At 37.6% G+C, this 20,781-nt stretch overlaps 1 protein-coding gene across 4 annotated transcripts in view; it reads right to left on the bottom strand.

Annotated features, from left to right (window-relative positions):
* The window catches only part of LOC127797084 (double-strand break repair protein MRE11), a 60,123-nt gene extending 41,636 nt beyond the window's left edge, over positions 1-18,487 (bottom strand). For 2 of the 4 annotated variants that reach the window (XM_052329598.1, XM_052329600.1), the window contains exons 1-15: positions 18,126-18,487; positions 17,769-17,808; positions 17,075-17,210; positions 16,465-16,622; positions 14,424-14,514; positions 11,196-11,315; positions 11,040-11,108; positions 10,854-10,945; positions 10,582-10,684; positions 10,395-10,502; positions 10,217-10,279; positions 10,050-10,121; positions 9,841-9,918; positions 9,674-9,736; positions 9,462-9,522 (exon numbers count right to left, since the gene is read on the bottom strand). In XM_052329598.1, the coding sequence (XP_052185558.1) occupies positions 9,462-9,522; positions 9,674-9,736; positions 9,841-9,918; positions 10,050-10,121; positions 10,217-10,279; positions 10,395-10,502; positions 10,582-10,684; positions 10,854-10,945; positions 11,040-11,108; positions 11,196-11,315; positions 14,424-14,514; positions 16,465-16,622; positions 17,075-17,210; positions 17,769-17,782 (1,228 nt within the window). In that variant the 5' untranslated portion in view covers positions 17,783-17,808; positions 18,126-18,487. Of the gene's footprint in view, positions 1-9,461; positions 9,523-9,673; positions 9,737-9,840; positions 9,919-10,049; positions 10,122-10,216; positions 10,280-10,394; positions 10,503-10,581; positions 10,685-10,853; positions 10,946-11,039; positions 11,109-11,195; positions 11,316-14,383; positions 14,515-16,464; positions 16,623-17,074; positions 17,211-17,768; positions 17,809-17,915; positions 17,993-18,125 lie in introns of those variants that run through there. The other 2 variants (XM_052329599.1, XM_052329601.1) reach the window with 2 other exon arrangements.
* Positions 18,488-20,781: the final 2,294 nt, after the last annotated feature.

The raw sequence follows: 20,781 nt of genomic DNA, 5'->3' as shown, positions 1-20,781 counted from the left end.
AGAAACTAATTTTTGCTGTAATGTTTTTCTTTGTTTTCTACTCTATTTTTATTTTCTTTCTTCTAATTTGTGTTGCAATTTAGAAGAAACTGATTGCAAATGAAACAAATTGTTTTCTATAATTGTTTTTCAATGTATGCTCTACTGATTTTTTTCTCTTCTAATTACTTCTGCAATTTTAAAGAAAATAATTGCTTTTCTGTAATTGTCCTAGTTGTGTGTTTTGCTGCAATTTTTTTTCTTTCTTGTAATTGCAAAAGAAATTAGAAGAAACTAATTGTTCCTCTGTAAGTGTTTTTTGCAGTGTGTTCTACTATAATTTTTGCTTTCCTCTAATTTCTTTTGCAGTTAGAAGAAACTAATTACAAAAGAAAATAATTGGTTTTCTACAATGATATTAGTTGTTATTGTTAAATAAGATAAGTAAGGGGGTATTAGTGTATTTATCTTTAAGTAAATGTATGTATATATATGCTTATGTTGTACTCTTGAGGTATATACAAACAGTTCTTTTGTATTTATCTAACATGGTATCAGAGCCCAAACCCTAACCTAACCCTAGCCGCCGCCGTCAGCCGACGCCATCACCGCCGATCGCTTCGCCCGCCGTCGTCATCACCGCAGGTCTCTTCGTCGACCACTGGTCCCTCACTGTCGCAGCTCTTCTTCTCCAGATCGCGGCTCCTCTTCTCCAGATCCGGTCCGACCGCGCCCAGATCTCGCCTTTTCCGTCGCCGCGCCTGCGCCCTCGCCTTCACCCTCGTCGAGCCTGCGCCGTCGTCGTCGCCACGCCCGCGCCCGAGCTCCCCCTCGCCCTCCAGCCGCACCCGACCTCGCCCTCACTGTCGCCGCCTCTGTCCCGGTCATCTCTCCGTCGCCTTCACCGCACCTGTCCAGATCCAGCCACCCTCAGGCGAACTCCGGTGACAGCTTCAGCTTTTGTGCTCCAAATCTGCCCAGATCTAGTATTGCTCCAGATCTGTTCTTTCTTCTCCTTGGTCGTGTAACCCAATCTGCTCCAGATCTGTCTTCCCTCTCTTTGGTTGTGTAATCAAATCTGCTCCAGATCTGTTGTTCTTTCTGCATCATGGATTCATCTCCAGCTCACTCTTCATCCACAAGCCGCTCCACCATGTCCACACCAGTGACCATTCCCCATTTTTCGGGCACACCGGTTATTACAACGAAGAAATTGAGCGGACATAATTATCCCACTTGGTCATGTGCAGTTGAAATTTGGTTTCTTGGTCATGGCCTTGAGGATCATTTATCGAAGACTATTTCAATTGTTTCTGAGGGGGATCAACCTCTTTGGCGGAGAGTGGATGCCCAGTTATTGAGTTTATTGTGGCAGACCATTGAGCCGACCTTAATGCCGATATTTCGACCTCTTCGGGAGTGTAGTGCCCTGTGGACTCGAGCTCGTGAGCTGTATACTAGTGACATCACTCATATTTATGATGTGATTGGTGCCTTGTTCAATTTACGACAGACTGATTTGGATATGACCACATATTTGGGTAAGCTTCAAGCTTCTATTACTGACTTTAACAAGTTGATGCCCTTTGATACCGATATCAAGAAACAACAGCAACAACGCAATCAAATGTTTACTATCCTTTGTCTTCATGGAATTCGACCAGAGCTTGACTCAGTTAAGACACAAATTCTCGGCAGTGCCTCTCTTCCTCCTCTGACAGAAGTATTTGCCAGACTACTTAGAGCCTCCTCTATTATTGTTGATCGTGGCATGTCCGTTGCTGGAGATCACTCTGCCCTAGTTACGACCCCGACTGGTCGTGGTGGTCGTCCACGGCCCCAGTGCTCCTATTGTAATCGCCTTGGTCACACTAAAGAGACTTGTTATCGCCTACATGGACGTCCACCTCATGCAGCCAGTACTGCTAACATGGTTGTGGGCGTTTCAGAGGGTCAGGCATCTATCACACCCAGTGATTCCTCACCAGTGACTATCTCCGGGGGGGAGTATGCTCAGTTTCTTCAGTTCCGGGCAGCACAACAGGCTACTTCACCTGTCACATCCTTTGCTGACACTGGTAACCCTACTGCCTGCTTTACTAAGTCTTCATCTTCTCTTGGCCCATGGATCTTCGACTCTGGTGCCACCAATCACATGTCTGGTAATCGTTCTCTCCTATCTCATGTTCAAACTTCACAGTCTCTACCTCCTGTTACATTAGCTGATGGCTCTCAAGCCTCAGTCACGGGTATTGGTACCGCATTACCTCTTCCTACTTTACCATTATCATCTGTTTTACATTTACCACAATGTATCTTTAATTTGCTCTCTGTCAGTCAACTCACTCGCAGTCTTAATTGCTCTATAACTTTCTCGTCTGATTCTGTTCTTGTGCAGGATCGGGGGACTGGACGGACGATTGGCACGGGGCTTGAGTCTCACGGTCTCTACTATCTGTCTCTCCCTGCTTCTTCAGCGGCGTGCATGACAACAACTTCCCCACTACAAGTCCATTGTCGGTTGGGACACCCATCTCTTCCCAATCTCAAGAAGATGGTTCCCAGTCTCTCTAGTATTTCTTCCTTAGAGTGCGAGTCTTGTCAATTTGGGAAACACATTCGTAGTTCTTTCCCAAGTAGAGTTACTAAACGTGTTAGTTCTCATTTTTCAGTAGTCCATTCAGATGTATGGGGTCCTAGTCGTGTTAGTTCACAAGACAGTTTTCGTTATTTTGTAACATTTATTCATGATTTCTCTCGGACTACACGGTTATATTTAATGAAAACGCGTTTAGAGTTATTTTCAATCTTCACTACATTTTGTGCTAAAATTAGAACACAATTCAATTTGCCTATCCATGTTCTTCGTAGTGATAATGCTCTTGAATATTTGTCTCTCCCATTTAGATCTTATATGGCATCCAATGGGATTCTTCACCAGACTTCGTGTCCTAGAACCCCACAACAAAATGGGGTAGCTGAACGCAAGAATCGCCATTTAATTGAGACAGCCCGCACGCTTCTTCTTCATATGCATGTTCCACTTCAATACTGGAGTGATGCTGTCTTAACTGCATGTTACTTAATTAACCGCATGCCATCTTCTGTTCTTAATGACCAGATTCCTCATTCCATTCTTTTTCCTCGGGTTGACTTATATTCTCTTCCCCCTCGTATCTTTGGGAGCACATGCTTTGTTCACCATCTTGCCCCAGGTCGTGATAAGTTATCTGTTCGTTCCGTCAAATGTGTTTTTCTGGGTTATTCTCGCCTTCAAAAGGGGTATCATTGCTACTCTCCTCAATTAACTCGATGTTTTGTTTCAGCGGATGTTACCTTCTTTGAGTCATCTCCTTATTTCCCTTCTTCATCTGCGATCTCCGATTTTGTGTCTGTTGGGTTACCTTTACCTGTTCCTTCTCTTGACCTCACATCACCTCCATCTCCAACGCCTTCACCATCTCCACCATCCTTTGCCTCTCGCCTTGATCACTCTGATCTTCAGGTCTATCAACAGCGTCCACATCTCGTAGCCCAACCAGTACCGACTGTTGTCGCTAGTCCGCGGGAGCCGTCTCCTGACTCATCCCCGGTGCCAACTCGTTCTTCCTCCTCTAGTCCGTCGCCTTCGACTTTTGATCTTGACTTGCCTATTGCTCTTCGTAAAGGTACTCACCATCCTATCTCCCATTTTGTTAGCTATGATTATTTGTCTCCTGGATATTCTACTTTTGTTTCTTCTTTATCTTCTGTTTCACCTCCTAAATCTGTTCCCGAAGCTCTTTCCCATCCAGGGTGGCGGGCTGCTATGGTCGAAGAAATGTTTGCTTTACATTCCACTAGGACTTGGGACTTAGTACCTCTTCCCAAGGGTAAGTCTACTGTTGATTGTCCCTGGGTTTACACTGTTAAAGTTGGTCCTGATGGCCGGATTGATCGTCTTAAGGCTCGCCTTGTTGCTAGAGGATACACTCAGGTTTATGGTCTTGATTATGGCGATACATTCTCTCCTATTGCTAAGATCTCCTCTGTTCGCCTTTTCTTATCCCTTGCTGCTATGTTTCACTGGCCTCTTCATCAATTGGACATAAAAAATGCCTTTCTCCATGGCGATTTACAGGAGGAGGTGTATATGGAGCAACCTCCTGGCTTTGTTGCTCAGGGGGAGTCTGGACTGGTGTGTCGCCTTCAAAAATCTTTATACGGTTTAAAACAGTCTCCTCGAGCTTGGTTTGGTCGATTTAGTTCAGCTGTTCTTGAGTTTGGGTTAACTCGGAGTGAAGCTGATCATTCTATTTTTCATCGTTCTCAGTCTAGCCGCCACATTCTTCTAGTGGTGTATGTTGATGATATAGTACTTACCGCGGATGATGATGTTGGTATTACTGAATTGAAGGCACATCTTCACCAACAGTTTCAGACGAAGGATCTGGGTCCTTTGAGATATTTTTTGGGTATTGAGGTAGCTCGGTCAAAGCAAGGCATCTATATTTCTCAAAGGAAGTATGCCTTGGATATGCTAGAAGAGACAGGATTACTTGGATGTAAACCTACAGATACCCCTATGGATCCAAATATCAAGCTGTTACCGAGACAGGGGAGCCTCTTTCTGATCATGGGCGCTACTGTCGATTAGTTGGGAAACTTAATTACCTCACTGTCACTCGTCCTGATATTTCATTTGCTGTGAGTATGGTAAGTCAGTTCTTGGATTCACCTTGTGACAGTCATTGGGATGTAGTGATCCGTATTCTTCGATATATTAAGGCTACCCCTGGTCGGGGTATATTGTATCAAAATCATGGGCACAGTCAAATTGTGGGATATACAGATGCTGATTGGGCAGGATCACCTAGTGACAGGAGATCCACATATGGATACTGTGTTTTTGTGGGTGGAAACCTAGTCTCTTGGAAAAGTAAGAAGCAAACTGTTGTTGCCAAATCCAGTGCAGAGGCTGAATACAGGGCAATGGCCGTAACAACATGTGAGCTAGTGTGGTTGAAACAATTAATTGAGAAGTTAGGAGTTACGCAGGTTAAGCCTATGCAATTGGTTTGTGACAACCAGGCTACAATGCATATTGCCTCTAACCCTGTGTTTCATGAGAGAACCAAACATATTGAAATTGATTGTCATTTTATTAGAGAAAATGTGCTCTCTGGGGATGTAGTTACAACATATGTGGGTTCCAATGATCAACTGGCTGATTTACTCACCAAGTCGCTTAGAGGGTCTCGTGTGAATTATATTTGTACCAAGCTGGGCATGCTCAATATATATGCTCCAGCTTGAGGGGGAGTGTTAAATAAGATAAGTAAGGGGGTATTAGTGTATTTATCTTTAAGTAAATGTATGTATATATATGCTTATGTTGTACTCTTGAGGTATATACAAACAGTTCTTTTGTATTTATCTAACAGTTACTATAAGGTTAGTCATTTGTGATTTATTATTTTATGAGTTTGCAGCTATCTCCTTATAGGTATATATTGAAACTGTTGGTCCCTTGACACAATACAATGGCAACTCAAGAGGGTGGGGTGAATTGAGTTGATAAAAATTTACGTCTAATTTTTTTATTTGAAATCTCTTGATTAATTTTTATACATAAGAATACTTTGATATATAATTGTATAGTCCAATAGCTTTGGGATGAAAATTTAAATGCTCAAGATTCACCAAAAATAAAAGCAATAATGCACACAACACATATAGTGGTTTGGCGATCCCACGCCTACTCCACTCTTCTAAGGTATTAACAACCCTAAAGGTTCCACTATTCTCAATCACCCCGAGATTTTGCCGTAGCTAACCTTAGAAACTAATACACCTAAATTTTGTAATGGTTCTAGGAAACCAACCAACAACCACAATGATGAAGTTTAGGTATTACAACAATGTCCACCTTTGGACAACACAGTGAAGCACAATAAGATGCAAAGATACAATTGTAATATAAAATACAACTTAGATCGAACAAATACAGTTGACCTCAAGCGGATTTGCAAGATGGCTTTTCGATTCCTTGGTTGCAAGAGCTCTAAGAACAGTTGAACAGTGTAGATCTGTGAGCTTGAGTGCTTCTTGAGTAGGCTTTAAAGATTTGAGCAATTGCTTGCTTTTCTTGGAGGATGGATCTTGAGAGAGCACTTTTTCATTCGTTGTTGTTTCTCTGGACAAAAGCTATTTATTTATATGGAGCAAGAAACAAGCAGAAATCGGGCTAAAAATCCGAACATTGGACCAGGACAGTCGACTGTCCTATCCAACAGTCGACTACAACTTGAAAGGAGTCAAGGAAATCCAGAGTCGACTTCCCTTCAAAGGGAGTCAACTGTCGAAACATAGCTCTCGGCTATGCCAACTCTGTTTAATCCGAGCTTCGGCTATATCGACTATGGCTAAGCCCCAGTTGACTAGCAATAGAGGAGTCGATTTCTCCCATACGGGAGTCAACTTTTGGTCCAGAAATTTTGAAAACACTTAAAGAAAAGCTATACAAACTTTATAATACTATATAGCTTTAAATACAATATTATAAAGAAAAGCTATACAAACACTTGAGAGTCCACTCTCTCAAGGTCAAACCGACACTTGAGGTTCCACTAAAACCACCACTAGGTTTCTACACAAGAACACCTGGCAAACTTGTACACCCCGAGGTTTTCCCCTTAGCTCACCCCGGAAACTAATACAACCATACAATAACAACACCACCTATATTACAATAGGCTCTAGGATGCCACACCACAATCCAATACAAATAAATCAATCCTATGTCCAACACACTTGGACTAAAATGGATATCAATACAAGAACAATATACAAGGAAAATGAAATAATACAAGTTACCAACAAGAAGAAAACTTCTTCTTTGCCTTGAGGCTCCAATGGATAGATCTTTGAAGCTCCTTGGGCCTTGGATTGCTTTGATTGAGTGCTTGAGAGCTTGGGTGTGCTTTGGAAAGATAAGAAATGGTAGAGCATTAGTCTTCTCTAGATTTCTCTTCAAGACATATATAGTGGAGCTCCCAAACGACCTGTAACGGCTCCAAAAATCCGACCGTTGAAGTCTGGCAGTCGACTGTTCTAACCGACAGTCAACTCCGCAACACCCACAGTCGACTCTCATTGGCCGCGACACCCACAGTCAACTCTCATTGACCTACAGTCGACTGGCCAAAACCCACTCTCGGCTACCTCGACTCTGCATAAACAATGCTCGGCTATGTCGATTGATGCATATCCACAATCGACTACTATTTTGACTTACAATCGACTGTCCCTCACCGAGAGTCGACTCTCAGTCCAGATTTTCAGAAAAATAAAGATTTGCTTTGATAATACAATACATAGCATGAATTCATTACAAAATATTTACATTTCTTTAGTTTAGGTAAATGTCCTCATTTTATTTTATTTATATTTTATCTTCTATTTACTTTAATACATAAATGTAAATAAGAAAATACCCCCCATTTGGATTTAATAAAAATATCTAAAAAATCAAAATCCAAATCAATAAGAAAGTAGATTTTTGGTTTTAGAACAAACTCGGGATTTGGCGATTTTACCACTTCCAAAATACATACTTTCTATTTCTTGAAAAATTCGTTAAAAATCATTTTAACAATAATGAATATTAGCTATCAAAATACTGGGAGTTAGTTTTCCAAAATGAAAACATTTTCTTATATATTCCCTTATAGTGTGCTAATATTCTACTTAGAACAAATAATATTTATTGGTTCATTTTGATACACAAAATACTATGATACTTAAAATATGTTATCCACCATAAGATATATCAAAAATTCATTAGGAGATTTAAATACACCAAAAATAGTTTTACTAAAATTATGTTTTGTTAAACATCAAAATACACAATAGGTTGATTGGAGCAACTTGGCTCAACAAAAACAAAATGGTGTATAAGATTATTTTATAAGCATTTTGAATAAATGTGTGCCTCATGTGTGTGAGGCTTGCCCTTCACCTTATGCCTCACCCCTAGGCCCCAAGAACTCTTTGTGCTTCAGTGCACCTTGTGCCTTTGACAAATATGCTTCTTGGCATTGACTAGTTTATCAATGGTCTACTTGTCCTTGTGGAGGAATATGCTAACTGGGATGTTTGAAAGCAGCTTTCAGTGTGTGAGAGCTTTGAGAGCTTGGATCTTGGCAACAATTTGTTTACTCAGTTGGCTCCTCTGGGGTTTCTTGGGCTAACAAATCTTTCACATTTCAACATTTCTGATAATGGGTTGAGGGAGAGATTCCAGAGACAAAAAATTATAGTGAGGGATTGGAAATTTTGGATGTTTAGGGGAGTCAATTGGACGGGGAGATCCCATTGAGCTCCAAAAATTGTGGCGTGTTAGGTTATTGGACAAGGGATTAAATAGGCTAAATGGCAGTATTCCAGCTGAGTTTGGGAAGATTTAATATCTTCAGGTTCTTTATTTGCATAATCATAACATCATTGGCTACATTCCTGAAGATACTGGAAACTGGAAGTTTCTTCTTGAGCTGCGTCCAATAACACTCTTAAAATATTCGCAATTGTAAGATCTTCCTCCTTTCTTCCTTACAATACCACTGCCAGCAACTTTTCTCCAAATAAGAGAACAGATTTGCCTTCTTTTTTCATTTCTTTTGTAATTAGAGTTAGGAGTAAATTTAACTTAATTCGATTTAATTTAAAATTCTCAGTGCCAAAAACTAGCAAAGGACTGTTCAAGCAAAAATGATCCCTAGGGACAAAAACAAACCACGGGCTCTGAGGGTAATTTACCCAATATTGTAATCTAATTTAATTACTCTTAATTATTTAATTAGCCACTAATCCCACTTTCATAAACCTTAATCAAAATTAACAAAAAATTTATATCATCAGAATCCTCTCACCATCCCCAACAACATATTGAGAGTGCAACTAATTATCTTTTCATTTAAGCCCTTAAATAAAATGAGGCATGTTAAATCCTTTACTAATGGCACCTTCTTTGATCCTTGTCACACAGAAAAAAGTGGCCTTGGTGAAACTAAAAGTTGTTTTTAAAACAACTGAACAAAACAAATTGGTGTATTCAGGGTTTTGTGAAAATAGTGGAAGTGGATTCCATTTTTTAGGAAACAAAAACACTTATCCAAACAGCATTTTTTGTTTTTTCAAGATTTTGAAAAAAACTGAAATCGCAATGAATTCAAATAGGGTCTTACAAACTACAAAGTGAAATTCAGTTCGGTAGTCTACAAAAAGTAAAATTTCAGAGAAAACTGTATCAACATTTTCTTTTATTTTATTTTAACAAGTCAAGAAAGGACCAATTGTTACATAAAGTAATCACTTAGGCACAAGAATACATACCTGAATGCCCACAACAGATAGATATTAGGTTTGTGGTGAAGATTTCAACCAAATAGTCATAATCTGAACTATAAAGTACAATACTAACAGCCAGAATAACAAAGAAGTACCTTCACTGCGACCTTTCCTTGTAGCCTTTGAAAATATAAGGATATCCTGGGGATTTGCAACCTACACAATCTTGAGATAGTCATTCACCATTAGGAAAAACAGGAAAAGCGTAGAAAAATAAAAGGAGAGAAAAAAAACAGCACCCCCGTATGAAAATTAAAAAAAAAAAAAAAAGGGACAGTCTTAGCAAAATTAATAAAACATGAAGTACCTTTCCCACATACTTTTGCCCAAACCTTTGAGGATTGATTGTCATAAATCCAGAATAATCAACCTATAAAATCAAATAGAACAAGAAGGTAAAAAGAAGTGGAGGAAACACATATGCCAATGAATATCATCTTCAATGTAGCATCATTTGACAAAGGAAATGTTTACCTTCACTCGGACTAGTGGAAGCTTCAGCTCTGTTAGGTTAACAGCCTTTTGGCTAGATTTTTCTATTAGGTTTTTGACCTAAAGCAGAGTAAACGTATTAACATACAATTATAAAAAAAAATAACCCTGGCAGTAGAAAATGATAACACAAGCAATTAATATTTCTGACTAATACAAGGATAAAAAGGGGGAAGAGGAAGAAGGTTTACCACTTCATCCAAATGTTCAAGAATTGAATTTTGGTCATGAGGATCAATGTTAGGTTCGTCTTTCAACACTACCTGTATCATGAAATTAAGCCATCCAACACAAGTTATTTAATTAAGCCATTCAACACAAGTTACTTATAAAATTAAAATAAACAATGTCAATTTACCTCGGTATATTCAAAAGGCCTCACTGAGTTCAAACATATCTTGGTTGGGCGATATTGATTTCCCTGTATATAATTCATTTACAAAAACACAATTCGGTAACTAAGCCAAAAAATTCCTGAATTTTTAAGAAATAAATCAACTCCAGAATGTTTCATTTAAACATTCCCAAAAGACAACCTTGATTTCTAAAAGAAGTACATGTTTTGGCTTTGATTCTCCTTCAATTAGTGATGTTGCAACAGAAGAACCTGGTTGAGTTATGTGGAAACCCATGCCTGGAATTTCCTGTTAAGGTTCCAACAGCCTTGAATGAGATACCTCAAGGAAAATTGAATTGAAGAAGAAACAATTATATTATTGGTACCTGAGGATCAATAAGACATTCATGTTCATGCCCCCACACAACAAAGTCCAGGAACCGAGGCAGGAAATGCTCATTTATTGCATTTTTAGGATTTGTTTTAACTCTGCAAGGCACATAAGAAGCAAGATAAATAGCAGGACGCAGCAACTATAAATTTCTAATTGAAGACCACACAAGCTCCCATAAGTTGTGATATTATTTGATTTTCTAAATAAATAACAACAGGTCTCTTCATGCATGATGCAATAATATGTCAAGGAATTCAGCAAAACCTGTTCTGATGAAGTACTAAAATGTTGAACCAGTCTGATACTTGACATCCATCTTGAGCTTCAGGTCGCATCCACTGGACAGAGTGAGGTGTCTGAGGTTTAAAAAACAACACAACTAAAATTTAAGTGCTGCTGAAGTTAGTTTAGAAACATCACATTTGAAAAGCATTTCTTCCAAATGAATACCTGAAACATTCTATTAAGTCGTTCATCTCTAATGTTTCCAAGGCCATACAGAGCTACAGAAGTTGATCCCTACAATTAAGAGTTAAAAATAGCTCCCTGAAACTACTCAAGTGGTCCAAACTGATGGCATTTGACAAATAAAATCTAAATATAGACCTTCCTAATGAGAATGGGGTTGAGAGTGATTTCCCCAACACCAGAACCTCCAAGAACCATTTTGCCAAAATAGTTCACAAGATTGCATGCAGAAAGGATATCAACTGCTGAAAGGTTGTCCTGTTGCAACATCAGAAAACACCCATGAAATAGTCTAAGGAAAAAAAAAAATATGACCAATTATTAATTCCACTAAAATTTGAAAGAGAAATATTAGATGGATAGAGTGGGCAAGAAATATGGTTTCTTGTAGTTCAACTTATCTTCAAATGCACAAGTAGCAACACCAATGAGTTGAATGAGCATTGTGAAAATCAGAAACACTGTAACTTTGCGAACAGAAAGAGGATGGACCAAATAGCAAAACAAGGAAACTATGTTGAAGGCCATTGCTACAATCAGAAACAGCAGCAAGTCCTCTTCTTTAAAGACTTAATGAAAAGAGCTAAAAAATCAAACGAAATTTTCACTATCGTGACACTTGATCTACAGCTTGAGAGGGTTTAAGCAGCAAGCTCAAGCAAGGGAAACAGGTAGTAGAATGCTGCAGTCTTGCAATGTGGGAAACTAACAAGGTTATGCCAAGTGGAGTACCATGGTGTAGCAACCACAAGATGTACGCATTGCACATTTTTAGCAATATAAATATATCTTACCTATATATTTAAAACATTTCGACATTCAAGCATGTTTTGATGCATTTTGTTGATAATACAAAGTTGTAACCATGTATTGTTCCATTTACCTTTTCATAATGGCAGGTAGATATCCACAAACTTGACATCACTTGATGAAGAATTAAGTAAAAAAAGAAAAGCAAGCTGATGGGTGTAACCAAGTAGGTTAGACAGAATAGTTTAACCCATAGTTTCTAGGAACATGGTATGTTCATGGAACGGGTATGGGTTACATTAGTATGCCAATTTTGTGGTAGATGGGATAGGTTTAATTTTGATTCATTATTTCGAGCTGTTGCACGCTTTATAGCTGTACCCAGGTCGAAATTGGTTGGATTAATACTTTGCTATTACAGAAGCTATTTTGATCGTTTTGTCTTGGTTTTTTAATGTTCTTGTAAAACTTTATGCATTGAAGAATTATATGCAAACAAAGTAGGTTTTAAATATAATTCAAAATGCAGAGAATCAGGAAGAAAGTAAGGTAGGCAAGCTTTATTTTATCTAGTTTTATTTGAAAATTATTTGATTTTAAGTTTCTTTCTTAGCTTTAAATTATTTTAGCTGACTTATGCACTGTTGGGATCCCCAAACTTGGGGATCTAGATCACATTCCTCATGATCCTGAGACATGAAAGAACCACAATCTAGAATGCCTGATCTGGATCATGGTTCCAAGGGGTGAGGAGTGAACCCAGTAACTATGGTTTAACCCATTATTTCTTATTTGACGCAAAATAAACTTGTTCACTTTTCTTTAACAACAGCATGTCAAGGGAGAAAATAAGGTCATGCCATGTGTGGGAATGGTATACATAAACAAAATGGTACATATCAAAAAAATTTAATCAATATAAATATTTGTTTCCAGCATATTTGAAAAGTTTTGACACAGAATGTTTAACATATTTTTCTTGTGTCATACAAAGTTTGAACAATGGTTGTTGTCCACAAACTTGACATGAAGTCAAAAATATCAAACCAACGGGTGTCACCGAGTAGTTCCAAGGTTGGACAGTTAACCTGCTACCCCTTATTTGTTATTCCAGTGCAAGATATACCTGTCCAGTTCACTATAACTTTGTTTGGTTAAGTGAAAGTTTATAGATCTGCCTTGGGAAAGGTGGACCTGGCCAAGATCCACAAGGGTAGTGTGTTTGAGGAGAGAGAGAGAGAGAGAAGGGGGGGGGGGGGGGAGTAACTGCCCAAATGAAAGAATTTTAGGACGAATTTGGAGAGGCACTTGAAATAAGACCATGATGAACCTCAAAGTTGAATAGGTGAAGGTTCATGGTCTGTCAAAGGGACACTTGGTGAGATCCCTTGTTTTGTGTGCCAGCTCATAAGGGGACCCAAAATTCAAGGTAGTCAAACAGTATAATTTCACAACAAAATTCAAGGAGGGACTATTGAACTCAATAAAACGAAAATAGAAATGAAAAAGAGAGATTCTGAACTTGGAAATCACTCCCATCATGACACCAGCACTAGCTAACAGTGGCCAACTTCAAATTGATAAAACCCCCATCAAACGGTCTTCTGATGTCATCAAATTTGACATGCAACCTCTTTGTGCTAAAATGGAGCTATGCTTTGTCTAATTACTGAAATATTGAAAACTCCAACAAAGCTACTTGTATGATGACTCAGCAACCTGATTGCTAGGGATGGAGGCATGCTCAGTTTTCATTAAACATACATTTAAAGCAAAAGACTAAGGGGCTGTTTAGTTGTGGAAAACAACCACAGTTTTCTAGAAAATTACTCCACATAAAATGGAAAATTAGAAAACTTGTGCAAATACAAAATATTTTCAAACAGAGTGGAGATTTGGCAAAAAAGCAGTTTTCCATATTAAACTACACTGGAAAACTCCTAAAATGACTTTTATAAGTTTTCTTTAATAACATGTAGATTTGAAAATGTGGCGTTCCAAAAAATTTTCCCCAATCATCTTCATCTCCTCTTCTAATACAAGTTACACAAAAGAAATTAAAACATCTCTCCTTTTCTTGAACATATTTTTCAAATTTTTAGATTGGAAATTAGTTTTCTGTATGTCTAACATTCAAATGTGTTTTTCAAATATTCTTTGGAAAATGAAAAGTAAAGATAAATCATTTTCCACAACTAAATAGCCCCTAATATACCATGAATAATGTTAAATTGTTAACTACTATTCCATCTAAAAGCTTAAGCCGGTAGATAGAGGATTTTTATCTTTTATATTATTATTTTTATAATCAACACAACCCCTCATGTGTGCCCAAGTTTTTACTGTATAATTGATTCAAACACATGCAACTATTTAAATATTGGGTTCGCCAAGGGGTTTGAAGTCAAGACCTTTGTATACTCTAGTACCATGTTTGATTGTTAACTCCCATTCCATCTCAAAGCTTAGGTTGGTAGAAAGAGGGGTTAACTTTATCTTTTATACTATTATTTTTACTCTCAACATATAATGTATAGGAATTGTGACTAGTGGTAAAGCATGCTTAGTAAATATACTTCAGCAGAAATATGCATCCTCAAATTGCATAGTCCATACCACCCCCGCTGGATCATCATGATTTCCGTGAATACTGAACACTGGCAAGCCAACATTGAAGTGAGGGTCTTCATAATTTACATGACCAAATCTGTCAAGATAAAAAGGTTTGTTAGACCAATTCCCAAATTTTGCACAACATATATAAAATTCTACATGCTAATTTACATATAGATAAAGCAAATATATATAAATTGTATGCAAAAGCAAGGGATAAAAATAAGGGATCTGAACCAAATGAAATTGGGGTGGGGTGGGGGGTTGGGGGTGGGGGGGTTAGTGAAGGAGAGATGGAAGGAGTATTTCTCAATGGTTATTCAATAAAGGTGGAGAAACAAGCGTTAACAAGGGAGTGTTGAAGGAATTAAGGCTTGTTGACGTCTTTGTTTGTGTTGCTGTTTCAGTTTGTATTCTGTTAAGTGTTGGTTTCAGTTGTTCAGTTATACCTTAGTCCATGTGTTGTAGCTATTGTGTTTTAAGTGTTATTAGGAGGCTAAGCCTGTCATATAAATAGGCTAACCTCTCTGTTTTGTGTTTAATTGAACGAGGCATTATTCTGGAATTCACTTTCTTCTCTTATTGTTTCTTTCAAATCTTTAATCAACATTACAAGGAGCACTGGAATTCGATTCCTTGGACAGATTAAAAAACTCTCAATTGCACCCACTCACGAATGAATCAACAGAATAGAAATTACGAGAACAATAACAGAATTGAAAGTATTAAGAACAGAAAATAAACCACACAAGAACACCAATTCTTTATCCTGGTTCAGTTCATTCTTGGAATGAACCTACATCCAGCCTTCAAACACCCACCGAGAGCAGTCTTCTTTTATTGAAAACAATTAGTACACAGCCTACCCGAGTACAATCTTGCCTCTCACCCGAAATTACAAAGGACTACCAAAACTCTAGCCTTTTCTCTCAATTGAACAGAATGCACTCGCAAAAAGATATGTGTGTCAAGCGCACCTACCCTCTGCCCCTTATTTATAGACTAAGTGGGCAGACAACCCAATACAAATGACCAGGTTTGATATTATTGGTTTTACCCCTCAACTTAATAGAAATTACAATTGAAGAAAAAACAGCCCATCTAGTATAAGATGCTTGACACTTGACTGCTTTCTCCCAAATCCTAGACTTTACTCGAGGCAAACCTTTAACAACAAGTATTATGTTGGGGACTAACTCTGAAGAAAATATCATTTACATGTTTAATTGACGTATATGTCCAAATGAAATAAAGCCAGTACCAAAAAAGATGAAGAATAGTAAATCAGTTAGATCAGATTACATAGCAATAGAAAATGCATGGGAGAAAATGGCACTTTTTGGTTAATAAAATTATTTAATGTGATCCTTAAATCAAAAAAGATGCAAGATGAGCATAATTGAAGCATAGCACTTTATTGCCTATTTACAAGAATAAAGGAGATGTTTAAAGTTGTGGAAATTATAGAGGAATCGAGCTAATGAGCAGGATCTGATGGCGTCTGCTTTCAATGACAGTTCGATTCTCCCTAGTTGAAAAGGCTAGACTGGATTTCCCCGTGAGTCAACTTTGAGTTCCAGCAGTCCTTAATCACTGCTTAAACCCACAGTGAAACTGGCTAAAGCCTTGTTTTTAATCTATATCAAACTTTAGGAGAGAGTGATTAAGCAAAGATAAAGGAAAGAAATTAAGGTGTATGAAAAATCAATTTAGTTTCATGCCTGGAAGGTCAACAATGGACACTATATACTTGTTGAGACACCTAAGGGAAGTTATAAAGGTAAACAAAAGGATACATATGGTGTTTGTAGACTTAGAAAAAAAAATGAAAAAGAAAAAAAAAACTTTGACAAAACATATTTAGCAACTAAGGTACCCAGTCAAGGACACCAAGTTCTTGCTTAAGTCACAGCATCAACAGGCAGTTGAACAGCCAAAACATATTTATCAACCCAATATTGGAGTACCAAGTCAAAGCAGAAAAAAGAACATAAATTATTTACCATCAGGCATAATTCTATCAAGTGCAAAAGTAAGAAATTACGAGTTTGCAAAGTTCACAGTCTGATCGCTGACAACTTGGAATTGCACTGGTTGATCATTGAGGCAATGGCGACGAAGAATTTCAATGGCTTTCACCAATGTTGACCTTGAGGGCTTATTCTCATGGAAAAGGTCACCACCAAGGAGTAAGAGATCCACCTGATGCCAGGATCAGACAGTTTGATGTATGATTTAACATGCATAAAATTTGGATACTCAGCAACTACCATGCAAAGGTATGATAGGTAGTCTTGGAAAATAAAGCATTATATTTATAGCATTCTTTAGCCTTTGAACTTAAAATTAGAACAAGCTTGTTCAAGTGAATCAACATGAATTCTAAAGAAGAAAAAGAAGAGAAGCTGTATATAAACCTGTTGAAAATGAAACAATTATGAATTGCAGTAGAGACCTTAGAGGAGTTCATCCAACAGCATTTGAGAGAAATTGAAGGTGTGCTAGTAGATGCATGTAACCGAAAAAAACTAATAGGGTCGTGATAACAGAAAGTTGGCATATAAAAATACATCACCTAGCAAAAGGAAAATATGAAATCTGAAATCTAAATCCTTATGAAGGCCTTAAGCACAAAGGAAAAAAAAAGAAATCACCTGCTTTTGCTCTGCTAGGGAGCATATCTCTTCAAATGCCTGGAATGAGTCATGCCGGCGAATTTCATCCTTCTCCATATAACCCAGATGACAATCCGTGGCAACAAGTATCCGCAGTGTATTTGCAACATCCTCCCTAACATTTTATTTTCCATTATAAACAACAAAGGTTTTTCACGCTACATACGAACCAAACTATAAATGTGAAAACTTATTCCTGTGTACCGTAAAAAAGAAACATACACGGATGATTCAAAACACGCATGCAAATATTTTCCAGTACATCATCATTCATTAATTCATGTCCTACTATTGTTATCGGACTGGCAAGAATAGTGATATCCTAATCTCTTCTACCATTGGATGCATACAGAAAATCCAATAGTAAACAAAAGCCCTGTGTTGGTTATTCATCAACCCATGCATCGAAAAGAACATTTTTGATTATCAACAATAGCCCTTAGATAAACCAGAGATACCTATATGCTAAAATACGATCCACTTGGGTCATTTGGGCGTACTAAACATAACTCGCCACGCTAGCACAAATGCAAGAATATCTTTAAACTACTTAGTTCTTAAGTCATTGAGAGCAACATAAGAAGTAAAACATGACTGAACTCTTTCTTCAGCTTTAGCCAGCTAAATTGTAATGAATGCATTCAGGCATCTGCATTTTCACAACCAATCTTACCTTGGAGGAGCCATAACAACGAAGTTTTACCTCAATTGCCCTACAATAACATATAAGTAAAATATCATTAGCAAAATATCACTAATCATGGATTCTGAAAATTTGCAAAGTTTGAAATTATAAAAGGAAAAAGATGAAACTACAAACCGGTGAAGAAATTAGGAAATCCTTTTTATTTAGAAAGGACGGGAACTAAAATCAGAAAAACCCGGGAACAGTATGTACTAAAAATGGAAGCAATAGCAAGGGGTCAGAAGATAAACCCGTTATCCGTATATGCTATAAGCATTCAACTGACTCTGTTTGGTCGGAACGAATTCGAAAAAAATGAAAAGAGAAAAGAAAAGAAAACGGGACCTTAAACCTCAGATGAGATGAACCAATCTCACATTTACCCCTTCCGTGGAAGCCATTTGACAGGGGATCTATCTGCCTATTGTCAGTGGTCTTCCTCTGCTTTAGTTAGGTTTTTTTTGGACATAAACCTAGCTGCAACTTCTCTCGCAAAGAAATTTACTTCATTCAAAAACAAGTAACCAACGGGATTTCAATATGATTTAAGAAAAAGTAGTCCAAGGGCAAGCTCCAGAACCCTCACGATGAGTAGTATTATGGACTCTGCGATTTTCCGTAACTAAATTATGCGATCTTGGCATCCATTTGGACTCAATGAGGTTTGATCATCCAACGCCTTCAAAACAAATTTCGAAGTGCTAGCGCGACCAACACTAAACACTGGAAGCCTATTTTAAAAGATTTTATACACAAAATTATATAATAATACAAGCAAAATGAAAAAAAAAATTAGCAAGCATAAAGGGATTGTTTTACCATGACTTATTATTCTGAAATTATTTTTCACACAATCATTTTTTTGAATGAGTTAAATACCATTTATTTGCAAAACGGAAGAAAATAATACATGAAAAATATAATAAAATATATAAAAATTCTATCCCTAAACAAAGGTGAAATATTTTTCGTCCTTGATTTCATCTCTGAGTCCGTTTCCAAATAGAGGCAAAATACATTTCATCTCTAATTTTGTATCTAAATAGAGACGAAAAATATTCCGTATCTAATTTCGACTCTAAAAAAAGAAAAAAAAACTTGTCTTTGATCCCATCTCTAAATAAAGACAGAAAATATTTCGTATCCAATTTCATCTCTAAACATAGAAGAAAAACTTCTATCTCTAATTTTGTCTCTGATTCCGTCTCTAAACAAAGACAAAAAATATTGTCTTTGATTCTATCTCTAGATAGAGAAAAAGGGTTTAACATTTAAGATTTAGGATTTTTTTTTAGTAAATAATAATTGCATTAAATGAAAAATCGCAAAGCGTCTATAGCTTTAATTGGAGCATATCATGGGCCTCACAACAAGGGAAAGAGGCAAAACTACTTAACAATAAAAGAAAACCTCAACATCAGGGAGAAAAAATGGATCCCAAAACAAAGATGTACAATTGTCATAAGCAGAGGTTAGAAAATGATCAACAAGACTACAAAGACCTTTACGCCTGGAAATGAACACCAATTGCAATCAGCAAAGCAAGAGAAACCCTCAGGATTATGCTAGCTTTGGTCATCCAAAATTCATTGTTGTGTAGTCAACCCGAGATACTCACTAGAATAATCACTCAGGACCAAGAACTGTCAATTCATAAGAGCTCCCTTAGAATTAGATTAGAAAGCTCACAAGAGGTGTTGATGCAAACTGTCAACCCCCAGCTACTCCCTGAATGAAGAGTGAGGATGTATAAACATAATCAAGAGTTAACCACTATTTTATTGTGAAGGCTAAACCAAGAGCAAACTATTAGCTTCAAGTTACTATGCGATACGACTTAGCAAAGTAAGGTAAATGAGTCGGTCCGACGCTTTAAAAGTGTCACATAGCACAACTTGAAGGGAAATGGGAAAGAGGAAGGTAACCAAATCATGCCCACATGGCACACTAAACCCGATGCATTATAACACCCCACTTCGCCGAATGTGTCACTATAAGGGTATTTCTGGGAATCTCTTTTTTTTTTTTTAAATAACATTATCACGCGTGGTGCTTCATGAACAACTTACACATGCACACACAGGATCCCCAAAACCCCAGTCTTGCCTGTTTAATTTAACAAGATCAATAATCTTAACAACCAAACGAGATTTATCATAATGCAGCGGATACATTTAGATCAAACACCGTGATTCTTACACAGTATTTCCATAACGAAATTCGTAATACAGATAACCTAAATGATAACAACGTTATCGTACAACTATTCGTATACAAGTTGAAATACATATTTAAAACCCAAAAAGTTACAACATCTATCAATCTAAGCACTATTGACCTTCAACCGACCATAACCTTGCCCTCGCAGCAGTCCCTGGCTGGAACATTAAACGTTTCAGGGGCATAACCCAGGTTAGATGACAAACATGTAAATGACGGCATGGAACAGTTCACATAATGCATAAAAGACATACAAGCATGGCATACAAAGACAACGATAACAAGCAACACGTCTATATTGAGAAATCTCCTTGACATACTAAACCTTCCGTAGAAAATCCATTCCACACACCATTGGGGTTGACCTTGCAGCGACATACTTAATCTCTCGAGTGCCCTACCGTGTCACTCGTTTACCAGGATTGACCTTGTCCCATTCTCAAGAAGACCTCATCCCGTCCCATACGGATCCAAAATCGACACAAAAATCAATGCCTCGATGATATGAAAATCACATGCCATGCACTGACTCTTTTGCAAGTAAAAATAGTTGATGCAATATGCCACATGATCAATATGCAAATGATGCCATGAATACGTGAATAAAACGCATAAGCATAGCATCCCAAGTTCTGGTCTCGAGTGCCTTACCGTGTCACTCGTTTATCTGAACTCACTACACTCACACCAAGACATATCCAAAAATAAGGGTAAAATTAGAATCAAACCACTCACCTGCATGCATTCGGAATATCTCGATCCTCGTGCAATGCCTTGATTT

The sequence above is a fragment of the Diospyros lotus genome, chromosome 3 (genome assembly GCF_014633365.1).
Source record: "Diospyros lotus cultivar Yz01 chromosome 3, ASM1463336v1, whole genome shotgun sequence".
NCBI classification, from domain to species: domain Eukaryota; kingdom Viridiplantae; phylum Streptophyta; class Magnoliopsida; order Ericales; family Ebenaceae; genus Diospyros; species Diospyros lotus.
The sequence above is the reverse complement of the archived record's forward strand: the minus strand, read 5'-3'. Positions and strand labels throughout refer to the sequence as shown.